Raw genomic sequence first — 14,342 nt, forward strand, 5'->3', positions numbered from 1 at the left:
TTCTACAAAGGGAATAAAAAACACAAATCCTAAACAGTGTATATTCAACAAAATAGCTTCAACACTCTGAGATATTATCCATAATTTCGGCTAAGTGGGTATGTGTGGTATATACAATTATGGCTTAAAGCCACGAGTAAACAAGGGAGAAATCCTCAAGAGTCCAGGTTTATATTTATGACTCGGAGAAATCAGCACAAACATGGAATTCTTTCACCATCGACAAAATTAGAACAAAAGCAACCAATCTGCATTCGTAAAAAGTCCCATTTATTTCAAAGTCATTTCATCAACAAACATAATAAATCTGCATTCTGGTATTTTTTGGTGGGTGGCGGCGGGGTGGGGGTGGGGGGGTGGGGTTGCCACACCAGGAACACATGAATAAAACATTTATTTAAATAACTGATCAGCACCCCGTTTCGGATGAAACAAGTCGAAGCCTTCCCCCACTCGCTGAGGCTGGAGAATAAACAAGAAACAAGCCGGTGTACGGTACGAGCGAGCGAGAGTTAGTCAGGCCAGTCCCTGCTTTACATGATTACTGTGTAGGGTGAAATCCACTAGAATCCAATGTGGCTTTAAGATAATCCCATCAGAACTGCAACAGTGCAACGCTACTACAGAACACCCAAGCCTGTTAGCACTGATGAGAGCCTATAGTGAAAGAGAGGGAGGGGAATATGACAGAAGAGTGGAACAATCCTTGTTAAAAAAAAAAAAAAAAAACACTTAACTTCTACAGTGAAAAACCAAAAGTTTAACAGCCTGCTGCCAACAAAAGCACCACGTCTTTTATTGCTAGTTGACATTTTCTAGGAAAAACTAGTCACATGGACAGAAAACTAAGTCAATAATTGCATCGGGATAAGTCTTCGTATAAAGCTCTGGAACACAAATCCATTTGAAAAATAGCTTTTTTATGAATACAAGCCTGAGTTACCCACATTAATTGTTATACATGTCCATGAGATAATACTGACTTAATATGCACCTCTACTGCCTCATTTAATTAACGAGAACATGTTTTGATACTGCCAGCCTTTCTGCCTCTGTCTAATGTCATCCTGATTTATGGGGAACAAATGTTACACGGGGAAAACTTACACACTGGTGTAAGCCGATTTTAAGCCTATATACTTGCCATCCTTTTTAATTAGGTCCTATCGGTTGGCTACGATGCCTGGGCTCAAAAGCAGGTGTCAATAAGGAGCAAACTTCTGCCGCTCGGACTTTTTGACGCCAGAGGTTGGCATTTTTGCGGTGTAAGGGGATAAACCCTGCGTTAGGCTGGAAGCGGCTGCTGGGTGGACGGCCAGCACGGGGAGCGTTTTCATGCCAAGCAGGCTGGAAACGGGGACGGCGTAGTGTGGGTTTTGGATGGCTGGTAAGGTGGAGGGAGAGTGGACGTTAATTGTGGTGGGGGCTGGGGTGGTGGCCGCCAGGACGGCCATAGAGGTTGCAGAAGTGGAGGCAGTGGAAGCAGACTGTGAGAAGCTCATGTTCAGGTCAACTGGGGTCGCAGAGGAAGCGGCCTGCATTGTGTATTTAGCCATCTCTAAGCTGCAGGCCGTGACGATTGGAGGGGTAGTTGGAGACGGTGAAGGGTTAAGAGGAGAAAAATGGAGAAAGAAAAACGGGGAGAGGATGGGGGGGGGGGGGGAGACAAAGGATAAGGGAGGTGAGAAAGGAGAAAACAAAAGAATCAAAGAAGGAATGTGTTAAAAAGCAGAGACAATAAGGATTTTAATGCAGTCAAGAGAACGGAGCAGTGACTTGGAACAAATCCAGCCTCACCCTGAGCACAATATCTCTGTCCCAATATAATAGCTCAGTGTTTGGCTGTCTTATCATCAGGCTGCGAGTGATGCCCTGCTGGACGTGGCTGTCCTGCGTAATGTCTTACCTGGCATTGATGAGGTACTGGGCCACACTGATGCTGGCTGGTGAACCTGTGATCGTGACTTGGCGCATGGCTGAGCCATCAGTGGCGCTGGCAATTTTGATGTGAGCTCCAGAGACCTGGCGAATCTCATTGATCTTGCTACCCTGTCTTCCAATTATGCAGCCAATGAACTGGGAGTTGGAGATCAGAAACATGCGAATAACAAAACAGGAATGCAGAAATTAGATTTTACAAAAGAACCTGGGAGCAACCGCCGTGGCCGTTTTCTGTAGAGGGAAACCACATTTCTCTTTATTATTGTGACAACAGAAAACATATCTACGGTCCAATATGCCCATCAGATAAAACAGATGATACATAATTTATCACCACTAAAGCACTGGCTTTTATTTTTTGCAAACTGATTGGTATTTTGGGAAAATATGTTTATTTCTTGTCTGAGTTAAATGAGAAGGCAGGATGATATATTAGAAACAGAAGGAGCGTCTATCTTGGCTCTGCAGTAGAAGTAGTAGTGTTGATGATAAACAAGAAATTATTTAAAAAAAAAATTATATGATAACATGTTAATATACATATGGTAAATAATTCAGCAGCAGCCATTATTATCTGGGAAACAGTGCAATAGAATAAGTGGCTGTTGCACCTTATCACTGGTTCCCACCTGCTATGTAATAGAAAAAAGAAGTAGATAGCTTGTCTATCTACTCTGAGTGACTTCATTATACTCTTCTGTAAACACAGCAATAACATTGTGAATTATTTTGGTCACTAAGTAGTGCAGTGAAACTCTGACACCTTAATATTCCTACAGTGTGAAGTCAGCAAAATCCACCTCCAAAGCTCAGTAATTACCTCCGCCGAGGAGGTTATGTTTTTGGTAGCGTTTGTGTCATTCTTTCTGTAAACACATTAGCTCAAAAAAGGTTTGAATGAATTCTGATAAAACTTTGCAGGGGAGCAGAGCGAGGTCATGTTAACAATCCATTAAAATTTGGCTTAGACCTACCAGGGTCTTCAAGGTCAACTTAATGATTTATTGGTCAAAAATTGAAAAAAATGCCTTTTGACTCAAAAATTGTGATTCTTACAAGTATGGTATATTAAAAAAAAAAATAAGATTTTGACCTCTGACCTCTTCTTCAAGGTTAAAAGATTGATCTGAAGGTCAAAGTGATAACTGACGTCTGACCTTTTACATTTTAGATCTGCCTATTGACCCCAAAACGTGTTATTTTAACTGCGCTACTAACTTCTTGCACAAAATACAGTAGAAGTCCATCAAAAGTAAGAGAATGAGATGCTTTGATGGAGGTTTGTGCTCTCAGGGTGGTTCTTGTTAATTATGTTGCTTGTTTGGACAGCGTAGTGCTACGTTTGTTAGCACTCTTGCTTCATGGTAAAAAGGTCATGAGTTCAAATCAGGGCTGGGCCTCTCTGTTTGGAGTTTTTACGTTCTCCCTGCACTTGTGTGGGTTCTCTTGGGGTATTCCTGCTTCTTCCCATAGTCTAAAAACACGTGTGGGTTTTGGTTAATTGGAGATTCTAAATTGGCTGTGAATGGTTGTTTGGTGATGTGTCCATGGTGTACCCTGCCTCTCGTCCTATGACAGCTGGGATAAGCTGCGGATCTCTGCAACTCTGAACTGGATATGTAAGAAACTGGATGGTACAGTGACTTCCTGGAGTCTTCATTATTTTCCCTCAATGCTCAAGAAAGACACTTCTTTTGCCCAAGAAATAGACACCCATTAAATATTACAACTTGTTGATTTTACAGTTTGGTTCAGTCATTATTAAACTAACAAGATACAACATTAAAATTCAGAATTGACAGACCAAAGCTGGGTATTTCTCCCCCTTTCCCTGCCTCCATGGTAAGCTTAGCTAACAGGCTGCTGGCTTTGTTTTTATGTTTACACACCTGAGAGTCAGTGTCACTCATCCAAGTCTCAGCAAAAAAAGTGCATTTGCCAAAAAGATGTTTCCTACAACATCAAGTTCTGACATGATTCAGTACAGATGAAACCAGGACTGTCTGTGTCTGAAGCAGCACAGTTAACAGTCCTCTAACAGCGGTCCGCAGACATCTTTTCAATAAATCTGTTGTGGATTCCTTTTGCAATAATCTATGTCAGCCAAAAGCAAGAACTATTTAATTTCCGCAGCTAAGTAGGTGAAACTTTTGTGTCCAAACAATTCCTCATTATAGCTGTCCTCCTAGAAAGTTTTAATGAAGCCAAATGCATGGAGATTATCAGTTCAGGTTTTAGTGCCGGGAGAACACAAACAATGTAACACTTACATCATTAGGTATTGCCAGCTCTTGTGAACTTGTGGGGGCAGATGCATCCAATCCTGCAAAGTAGGACAAGGAGCGCTACCAACAGTTTGGCACTAATGGCTTCCACTTTCATAGCACGACAAGTTGCCCTACTTTGTCTAGTTTATCACTGTTACACTGCTAAATTAAGAAGCAGAAAATAGCATAGGGCAAAATAATCATTCTAAAAAGACAATACATATATACATAATACATGCATGCTGCTTGACTATGACTACCACACCAATACTTGCTATTTAATCAAAATATTGTAATGTATTGTGCTGAGTTAGTTGTGACGGAATATATGAGTACGTGGGGTGGTTGAGGTCAGGGATGGTCTGGCCAAGACAGTGTTAGATTTGGAGGAGAAATGTTGCAAAAGGTGGAGGATGGGGTCAAAAACTTAGGATTTGTTTTTGTTTGGTTTTTCTTTGGAGAGGGAAACTGGGCAAATGGGGCTGAAATTTGGGTTTGATGGGAGAAATGGTGAGAAATGGTTAAATATTTACTAAACTGTAAATATTTTTGACATTTTTCACATTTCTCTGTCAGAGAAAGCTGCTGTTTTTTTCCTTTTTTAGCTTATATATCATTCTGTCTGCTTCAGTCTGTCGCATATTCTTTTCAGTGATAAATATTTCAGTGACTAACTTTCAAGGTAAAAAAAAAAGAAAGCTGGGTGGCTTAACCTTAAAAACCTACAATTGTGTAGATTATTCTTGTTTTGTTTTTCATCTTATTTTCTTGTGAAAATCGATGAAATGCAGATGCGCGCACATCACCGCAAAGCCACCGTCTACTCTCAAAGAAATCCTTGATCCTCACTGAAGTGACAGCAGTGTTTTGATGGTGTGAGTCGAAGAGGAGTGATGAGAGAGGGATAGATGGACTTCCCTGGGGAGCCGTGGGTACGTACCAGGGAAGGTAGGGTTGCTCTGCCCAAGGGAAGGGAGGGGGATATGCTGCATAGCCAACTGGTGAAGCTTGGTCAACTGCAGGGTAGGAAGGAAGTTAGAGCTAACCAATCAAACTGGATTATTTCAGAGGAGCTGACAACTACAAAACAGAGCCAATCTGAAGTTCACAAACATCACACATGGTGTCAGTATCAAGAGATTCATTTTCCTCAGAAAGCATGCTGACTTCTCATAGCAGTCATCTGAAAATACAGTCACATCTCAAGCTACAAAGCTACAAGTGATCATGAACTCTGCAAATCTTCATTTCCATTTCAATCAGTGCATGCTGCTACCGCGGGTTAGTGTTAGTAAAGTCAACAGATCAGGGTTACTGAAATTTGATCTTCGCACAGTAGGGTACACAGAGGGCGTATTGGTGGCTTGGAAGGAGTGGGCAGGAGTAGGTCATTAGGACTGATGTCAGTCACTCAAATGAACATACTTACATCTTGATGTGCAAAAGCATACTGCCCTGGAATTGCAAAGGCCTGGAAGGAAGAACAGATGAGATACCGTTATGTAATCGGGTGGTGCAGACATGTTATAACGTGTTACTTGAAAAATGAATTTGTCACAGAGCATCAAGAGGAAAGTCAGTGCAGTGAAAATCCATTCCTTTCCCCTTTTCCATGGTTCTAATGTTTATAGATCTGACGGAATTTCATCTAAATGTCATCTGCCTTCCCCCCCCCTTCTCCGACCATTAGCTGGAAATCCAATAACATAAACAGATGTCTGATAGGTCAAAGCAGACTCTGCCAAATTCAGGACAGCGCCTGGGCAGCTCGTGGAAAACATCAGCCTTAGACACAACATGTAAACATGTGAATTATTCATGTAAAAGCAAGTTATTCCTAAATTTTCGGCTAAATGCATGTAAATATGATCAATGGTTGTATATATTTACACTGTTTTGCCCATTTAGTAATAGAAACACCCCCTGATGATCAGTGAAATTTTGAAATCACACAAAATAATAAGTCCACTCAACTGCTGCGTGTCTTTAAATAAGCTAAATTCAGAGCTAAACAACTCCCCTATGGCTACTTACTTGTGCAGAGTGCTGTGGTGCTAATACTGCATGGGTTCCAGCAGGTACGACCTTGGGACGGTAGGGAATAGTTGCGCCTTTCGGTGGGGACTGGAGACACAGTCGTGCAAACCAAAAAGGGAGAAAATTTATACACTGGCGCAGCTGAGAAAAAGAACTCTCGCTGGCATTGATGCGTTTTATATCCTCCTTTATAGCACTGCCTGAATCTTTTTATATCCCATTCATCTGCAGAGAAAGTAACATAAAAGATCGGACCAAAGAAAAGTGCGATACAACTGGGAGCACAGCTGAAAATGGGGAATTGGCAAGTTTTTGATCAAAATAGAAAGAGGTCAAGTGGATACTAAACCCAAAATCCAAACTCAAAGCTCCTCAGAATACATTAAGAGCATGTGCTGCGATGGACAGTGTGAGAAAAGTTTAAAACGGGGTCTAAAAATGGGAAGAGGCTTTGACAGTAGTGTTAATTTAAACGCTGACATTTTAACGATATGGAAAAAGTACTGCATCAATATCCAGTTTTATATGTTTGTTATATAATACACGTCTGGGTATATCAGACAGACAAGGTTAAGAACTATCAATATAAATTATCTGGGCTTTAGCTTTGAAGACATCCTGAATTTACTACCTTCCTCTTCTCTCTAAATAAATGTGACATACTTGACTTCTAAATAGAGCCGCTGAACGTGAAGATCATCTGCTGGCTGACAGCGCTTACCTCCAGCATCACAGAGCAGATGTGTCTTACACACTGAGTGATGGCCTGTGGAGTGCCGGAGATTGTGACAGCCCTCTCTGTGGAGTCCGGCAGCATGTCTCCTGCCACCTGAACCTGAGCGCCTGTGGTCTTAACATCACCAGACAAAAGAAAATACAAAGGCTATTTATTGCTGAAAAGAGCACGCCATCACCCAGATTGAAATGCCGTTTCGAGCACCCCACAAATTATCCTGAACACATTTTGACATGCAGGGAGCAGCTGCAAGCCAAATAGCAATGTGCGCTCCAATATTTGAAGAGGCGCACACAAATATTGTCCATTCGGAATGAGTATTCAGGCCCTGCTCATCCTCACAGGCATAATCAATGGGATTTTCACCCACCCCCCTCCCCGCCACCCCTCCAGAAAACATACACATAGCTTCATGTAGTTTAAGGCAGAGAAAAACAAGAAGATTTTGACTTGAGTGTTTGATACTCAGGGTGTCAGAGTGCCAGGGAGACTGTTTTCTGTGCTTGTTTGGGTGCAAAAAAACAACTTCCTGCTGCAAAATGAAAAAAAAGAAAGAAAACGACTCATACCTCTCGGATTTCTTTGATCTTTGAGCCTCCTTTGCCAATCAGTGAGCCACACTGGCTCCCCGGGAAAACCAGGCGAAGTGTCACAGGTGGCTTGCTTGTCACGTTGCTGTTTGTCATTGCTGCGGTAATATCCTGAGGGAGATTTCCAAAATATGTTGTTTTTCAGTGTCGACTGTACGGAACATCAGCGTTATTTGACAAGTCTTTTTGTGTGTGTGTGCGCGTGTTGTGATGCAAGACTGGAGAAAAGGTGCAGCCAGTGTCTTTCATGCTTTTGGGCGTACCTCTTCAAACTTTTGTGCAATCATGGAAAAGGCTCTAAAGATGCCCTCTGTAGGTCCTGTGATGGTGACTATCCTCTCAGGGGACGAGCCCTCTGATATGTTGATGCGAGCGCCACTCTGGAAGCAAAGCCCCGCAGTTATTCCAGCTGTGATTTGATTCGATCTGCCTGACAACGTGAAATTATACGCCCTTTCACATTACAGATGTCAAAGCAAACACTCACCTCCTCCCTCATTTTCTTGACTGTTTCTCCTTTCTGAAATCAGGCAGGAAAACAAGTCGGTTTGATTGGATTTATAAGAGGAATATAACAAGACAAACAGAAATAAAACAGCCAAAAAATCAATAAATGGTGATGGATTGTAAAATAAATCTACCTTCCCAATTATGCTGCCAACTTCCTGCGGATGAAAAGATAACAGCGTGACTTCACTCAACAGTTTTTCAGCAGGATGTAAACATTTTAAAAGCTATTACGAGACCATTAGGCTATTACAACAAAAATGCACTGAATGATTTGAACTATTTACAAATGTCCATTACCTTCCCGTGCATCAGCAGCCTCAGCGTCAGTGTAACGTTCAAACTCCCATCTGAAGCCATTTCTTCCTTGTCAGACATTCTCGTTTTCCCAGATGTAAAGTAAAACACTCTGCAAGGATCGAGAAATAGTCAGGTAGTTCAGGAAATAGCATGTAAACTGAATGCATGCAGGCTGAAGTGAACATTACCGCTGTAACATTTGACTATTTATTTACAGGGTCTCATTCAGGCCTCCATCGGGCACTGCTGCTTTTTATCTTTTTATTCTGAATTTCCGGCAAACCTGTGATTTTTGGATTATCCTCACTACTCGTGCTAATTACCCTGTTCTTCTGTTTACAGCTAAATTCCCAGAGCGGCCTGAAATATTCCTCAACAAGATTCAGCTGGAAAGACCTTTCTGGCAAAATAAATGTTAAAAGCTTTCATGAAGTGCGTGTAAGCTGCATTACCACTGTGGAATCCATCTGTGGCACAGATGAAGTAGACCTCTATCTGAAATTGTTATGGATTATTACCTTAACGAGGATAAACGTTGAGTAAGTGGAAAATTCTCCAAAGATGGAACACTCACTTTTATGTTGCTTTACGGAGCCACATACCCTTTTGGGGGATTTTTAAGTTAAATGATGCTCTCTGAAGAGTCATGGACCATTGTTGCTTGTCTTCTGATCATGTAGTTGTGAGCGGGGGAAGATAAGCCTATCGCTGCGTGCAATCTTCACATGGGACTGTGTCTTTAGTTCCGGCTAAATACAAGTTGTGTGACTCTCTTGGAGAAGATAAGATATAAAGGAAGCTACTTGTGCTGGGGAGGCCTGAGGATCAATTGATGTGTGTGTCTGTGTGTGTGAGAAAGAGACAGAGAGAGAGCCGTGTCTCTTAATATCACACTGACACCACGCAATGTCGACTCTGCTGTGGCCGCGTATCCAATTCTTTGTATTTGTAGAACAAATAAAGAATGTCTCGATGCAGTGAAGGACGGCCAGCTTATTGCACCGTAACAGACAGAGAGACGACTTCAAGTCTATAAAGCGCCAAGGTCGCAGTGTTCATTAGATCACCAGGGTTCTGCTGAGAAGTGATTTTTCTATTTACTTTTAACGCTGGGCACGATGGAGAGTTTGTAGCTAATAAACAAGATAATCTAAATGGAGAAAAAAAAAGTAATTTAACAAGAGGTTGATGTGATTGTGGACTAACTTAGTAATCACTCACATGTGAGACATTATCTAAAACCTTTTTGCAAATGATAGATTTGCTTCAGCTGAAATCTTGGTCATGTCAGAAAAAGCAGGAATATACTGGCTATAGTGGCTTGCTGTTGGCAAGCATGCATGAAGTGCTCCCAGTTAATCTGCAGTTAAAGTCAATCCTACTCTAACGTTTTAACAGTATGCCTAATGACAACCATCTCTCATTTCTTTATATTTTGCATCCAAGGAGCCAAACTTTACTTATTAAGTTTGACCAATAGTTCTCCAGGATTTTCGAAGGTGTTTTAAATACTGGCTGCTTCTCACTCAAAAGCTAGTTTTTCACAATTAGTTGTTCTCTTATTTTCATTCATATACTCCATATTGTATGTTGTTATGTATGAGGAAACATAAAATATAATACACATATACCAAAATATCATAAAAAGACTTTGTCAAAAAAATGTTTTTAGTGGACAGGTGGCTGTGAAGAAGCCATTCTTAAGGAAAGTAAACAGGGAGAAAAGGCTGAGGCCGAATTACTTAAGAACTATACAAAAAGTCAAAAGTATCAGGTCTTATGAAATGAGGAAGATGTACATCACAGACAGAGGTACAACAGTGAGTGTCTACAGTCATCTGTAAAACATAGTGGGTGCTCTGTCATTGTTTGGGGCTGTATTTTTTAGCCAGTGGTGTTGGAGATGTCAGATTTCCATCCACCATGCGTCAGATGGGCAGCAATATCATTTTTCAGCATGACATTTATCCAAAAAACACTGCCAATGCAGTAAAAGCACAATGGAACACTATCAGTCATGTATTGGTCTCCCTATAGCCTGGTCATCAACATCACTGATACTGTGGGATCATCTTGACAGAGAAAAGAACAAAAGCCAGCCAACATCTAAATAAGAGCTTTGAATGGAGGAGAAGTATTGCTGAAGACTACTTAGAAAAATTACAAGAAAGCTTGTCTAAAAGAGTTCAGGCTGTGTTGAAGAATAAAGGTTTTCTTTGTCTACTGTATTTCCCTCTATCGTTTAACTAAGTCACTGCATCCGTTTTCCATTTTGATATAAAAATATACAGAAATGAGGGGTTAATCAGGACTTTTGTTTAGTACTGTACACCTGTTAACTTTTTAATAAAGAGTTGGATGAGACATCGGCGTAACGTTGTGCTGAACATCGGGGGGGGGGGTCAAGATCTCTGACTAAATAAATAAATAAATCTGCGTAAATTCCCAGATGTTTAAATGTGCAACTATTTTGCTGGTAATACTTGAAATGAGTAAAGACATTAACAGACTATTTATGCAAAATAATTCATAATTTTATTAGGGGGGTTATATTGGTAGGGTCTGATTATTGGGGGGATCATAACCCCCCTAACCTCCGTGGAAATTACGCCCCTAGGATGAGAAGATTGACACTATTCTTTTGTCTTTATGAAGTAGGGTTCTAGCCAGTCAGCTTAGTTTAGCATGAAGACACAATTCTGCATCTTTGTTTAATCAATAACAGAATGAATCACAAAAACAATACACTATGGTTTATCTGCCTGCCTCCTTCACTGGTTCAGCCAGTTGGCAGGCAAACAGTGGAGCTCTCCAGGAGCTGTTGAACCCAGTCAAGGATTTAGTGACCTTTGGACTGAAACAGGCTAAGCTAACAGGCTGTAGCCTCATACATATGTACAGATGGATAACCCTTCAATGCCAAGTGTTTCACAAAAAGTGTCATTTTTATGACCTTCCCATAGATCCCAGCTTTTATACTCACACAAACCAATAAATACAGTACTCTGTGCCGCCATTCCACACCTAGAAAAAAGAAGAACAGCGTGATTGTGTGGGTTTGATTAAGACATGCTAGCACTAACAACAAAATTCATTCAGGAGGTATCCAGTTAAAATGTTGGTAATATCAGTGTGATGACAAGCAAACAAAAACGGGGTTTCCCAGCAGCAGCGAGAAGCTTACAGTATGGTATTGTTCTAGCACATTCCAGTGTTGATAATACCAGACTGGGCTAAAGGCCTTAATCCAACCAATATCTTGAATAAGTGGAGGGTGTCTTTCTGCTAACAAGAAGCGCAGCTATTCTCTCCTCTGTGCATCATTATAAAGTTCCTGTGAATACATCGAATAAAGCGAAACATCTCTGTCTAATCCTATAGGCCGGGATTTGTTTAGCTAATGCTAAGACCCTTTTGACCTATTTCTGTCACCTCTAGCACACAGGCACCCACTCAAGACTTCCCGAACAAAACGCTGGTGCACAACAGCACCCACAGAGTATACATGATAAAACAGATAATCTACAGGAACTCAGCTCCGGGAACAGGCAGCCAGAAGTGTGCTTCAGACAATAAAAAACAGGGTATTATCCCTCGGGGGAAATGGAGAACAATGTCTAAGTGGATTACTTGAAGGATTTCGTATGAAAATATATTCAAATTTGGAGGCTAAGACGAAGAATGATGGAACATTTTGAAATTGAAACAGTACTGATAAAATTACAGCATTTCAGGAGATTATCACTTGCAATTGTTCTCCAGTTTAGGAGCAATGCTCTTAAAAGACAATGTTTCAAATTACTTATCTCACTTATCACAACAAGCCAACAGCATTTGCTTCTTAAAAATCTTGAGCAATGGCTATTTATAGCTATTTTGTGAGCCACCACATATCAGAATATAAGTGTGAGTCCTCTCAGTGTGGCATTCCTCCATCAACACAAAGCCTCCAGTATTGGAGATTCATCGCATGTCTGGCTTAATGTGTTAATTAATTCAAGCCCAAACTATCTCTTAGGGGAACGGTGCAACAAAATGCATTTACAGCACAGCACAGAGTACAGGAAAAACAAGCAACTCAAATTATCTCAACCTAATGGGAGTCAGGAGTAGTGCATTAAAACAAAGCCTCTCATTATTCAGCTTCCATTAAAAGTCCACAACCAACAACTTCAGCTTTCTTTCTGGCTAAACCCCAAGGTTACTGTAGTATGCAACAATGTTCCCAACAAATTCTCTTCAGTGAACAATCACCAGCTTGCATTTGAAGCCCAGCGCGAGGCCTGTAATGCATCAAGAATGAGTGGTTTAAAGTACTGACCTTATATACAAAATACTGGTTCCGTGCTCTTATTTCTGGTATTCAAAAAGAATGGCGCTTTAGTTTGTAGTCCGTGCTCAACGTATGACCCTTTGTTGTCAGTTATCCACAGAGTGGACAGATGGCTCCCTGTGCCCTCAGACCGGCTGGAGCGGAGGCTGGCTTTGCTATTAGTCCCTCAGCTTAGCCCAAGATAAGCCCCTACGCAGGGCAAGTGAACCCGCATCTCTTGCCTAATTCTCCCTGTCACAGTCACCAAAGAGGCGTTCCTCCGCATGGAGTTCCACTAGCTGAAGAGACCTAAGGGCAGGGCAAAGAGGCTCTCTGGCTGGACAGTGTCCAGCAAAGATAGAACCAGCTACAGTTACACCACAACAAAAAGACCCAGGAAGGTCTAGCCTTTTGCAGTCATCAAAAAAGCACAGTGAGATGGTGAAGAGAAGCTTTGTTAACCGATGTTGGTTCGTGTCTAACGGCTCTGCATGACTGCTGTGTTTTTCATTAGATTTTCTGAGAGCTTCCTGCCAGCACAGGGCAGGATTTTCTCTAAAAATAAATCTCCTTGTAAGAAATCTGTGCTTTCTTACAAGGAACTTGACTAATTGAGGGCTGGAAAGGACAACGTGGCGTTTGAGGTATTTAGTGATGTTAAGCACAATGTCTTCGTGGGGGGCTTTGCCCACCCCCCTTCATACGGCCTCTGCCCTCCCCCACAACAAGCCCTTCTGCCCTTGTAATGAGGCCATACTGGATACAATACAGCCCTTCTGCACAGAAAAAATGTATTCAGCTGAGACCCAAATTTGTGAAGGAAATGAATCAGTGAAGCATAAGTGGCATATTTAATTACTATTCAGTGCATTGCACGGAGACAATGATGGCTGCTGCGAGTCTCATGGCCGTCTATCAGACGTGTAAGCAGACATTCACTTCTCAGCTATGATTTCAATTCAGCCTCCAAGTTGCACTTCTATGATTAAAAGATTTTACCTCGTGAGAACAGAAGAAGGAAGGCTGTCTTTATAAGTCTCGATACTGACTTGATTTGACTCGCTTCACTTTTTAGGAGGCCTTTATTTCAGAGTTAAGACAAGGTTAGAGGTTAAGCAGTAAAAGTAAGAAAAAGTTTATCCAGTTATAACAAAATAGGCTCAACAGGGTGTCTCTTTGTGTCCAAACTGCAAGTAGAATCAGAAGCACAAGAGGAGCATCAAAGCATTCAAGGGCATAGCATGTGACAGCTATTTCTATCCTTTCAGAGACCATGAGATGATCTGGCATTTCATGCCAATCACTTGTGACTAATTTCTTCTCCTTCATGTACCTTGTCTGTCAACTAGATTAAAAAGTCAGGGATTAGATGTAATTGGATTACAGTGAAGTGATTACTTAGACCTGCTGGTGTAATCAGTTACAGTTACTGAAAGCAGAGTACATGTAGTGGTTACCCAAATGGGAAAAACTAGATAAAGGATAAAATATACACACTGCCCTTGCATGATTTCCTGTGGCTTTCTAGCTCTATAGCTAGCACATCTTAATCATTACACAGTATTATTGTGAACTAATCAATATTTTTAATCAGTCACTTCTGATTAATGCCCTCGTTTGTGCACCCTGTTAGCCAGCGAGGCTAGGAGTCA

At 41.3% G+C, this 14,342-nt stretch overlaps 1 protein-coding gene across 3 annotated transcripts; it reads right to left on the minus strand.

Moving 5' to 3' along the window:
- Positions 1-254: 254 nt before the first annotated feature.
- LOC146374599 (poly(rC)-binding protein 3) lies at positions 255-13,275 on the minus strand. Of its 3 annotated transcripts, XM_084947969.1 has the most exons (14): positions 12,700-13,275; positions 11,362-11,402; positions 8,379-8,487; positions 8,213-8,236; positions 8,059-8,091; positions 7,835-7,951; positions 7,551-7,682; positions 6,967-7,095; positions 6,243-6,332; positions 5,638-5,679; positions 5,149-5,224; positions 4,212-4,264; positions 1,907-2,076; positions 255-1,563 (listed from the first exon to the last, which is right to left on the minus strand). In XM_084947969.1, exons 3-14 carry the CDS (start codon positions 8,454-8,456, stop codon positions 1,203-1,205), a joined length of 1,305 nt encoding a protein of 434 aa, XP_084804095.1. In that variant the 5' UTR covers positions 8,457-8,487; positions 11,362-11,402; positions 12,700-13,275; the 3' UTR covers positions 255-1,202. The 3 variants fall into 3 exon arrangements, with proteins under 3 accessions (XP_084804095.1, XP_084804094.1, XP_084804096.1); XM_084947968.1 differs by having other exon boundaries at positions 8,379-13,275; XM_084947970.1 differs by having other exon boundaries at positions 255-657; positions 8,379-13,273.
- Positions 13,276-14,342: the final 1,067 nt, after the last annotated feature.

The sequence above is a fragment of the Perissodus microlepis genome, chromosome 13 (genome assembly GCF_051167445.1).
Source record: "Perissodus microlepis isolate ML-2025 ecotype Zambia chromosome 13, ASM5116744v1, whole genome shotgun sequence".
Lineage (NCBI taxonomy): Eukaryota > Metazoa > Chordata > Actinopteri > Cichliformes > Cichlidae > Perissodus > Perissodus microlepis.

What these genes read in the sequence shown, in the direction of transcription:
- LOC146374599 (XM_084947969.1), bottom strand. Translation starts at nt 8,456, where the DNA reads ATGTCTGACAAGGAAGAAATGGCTTCAGATGGGAGTTTGAACGTTACA. An exon ending in GAGCAACCCTACCTTCCCTG is followed by an intron (nt 4,265 to 5,148) that starts GTACGTACCCAC and finishes CCTACTTTGCAG; the next exon opens with GATTGGATGCATCTGCCCCC. An exon ending in CAGTACCTCATCAATGCCAG is followed by an intron (nt 1,564 to 1,906) that starts GTAAGACATTAC and finishes CACGGCCTGCAG; the next exon opens with CTTAGAGATGGCTAAATACA.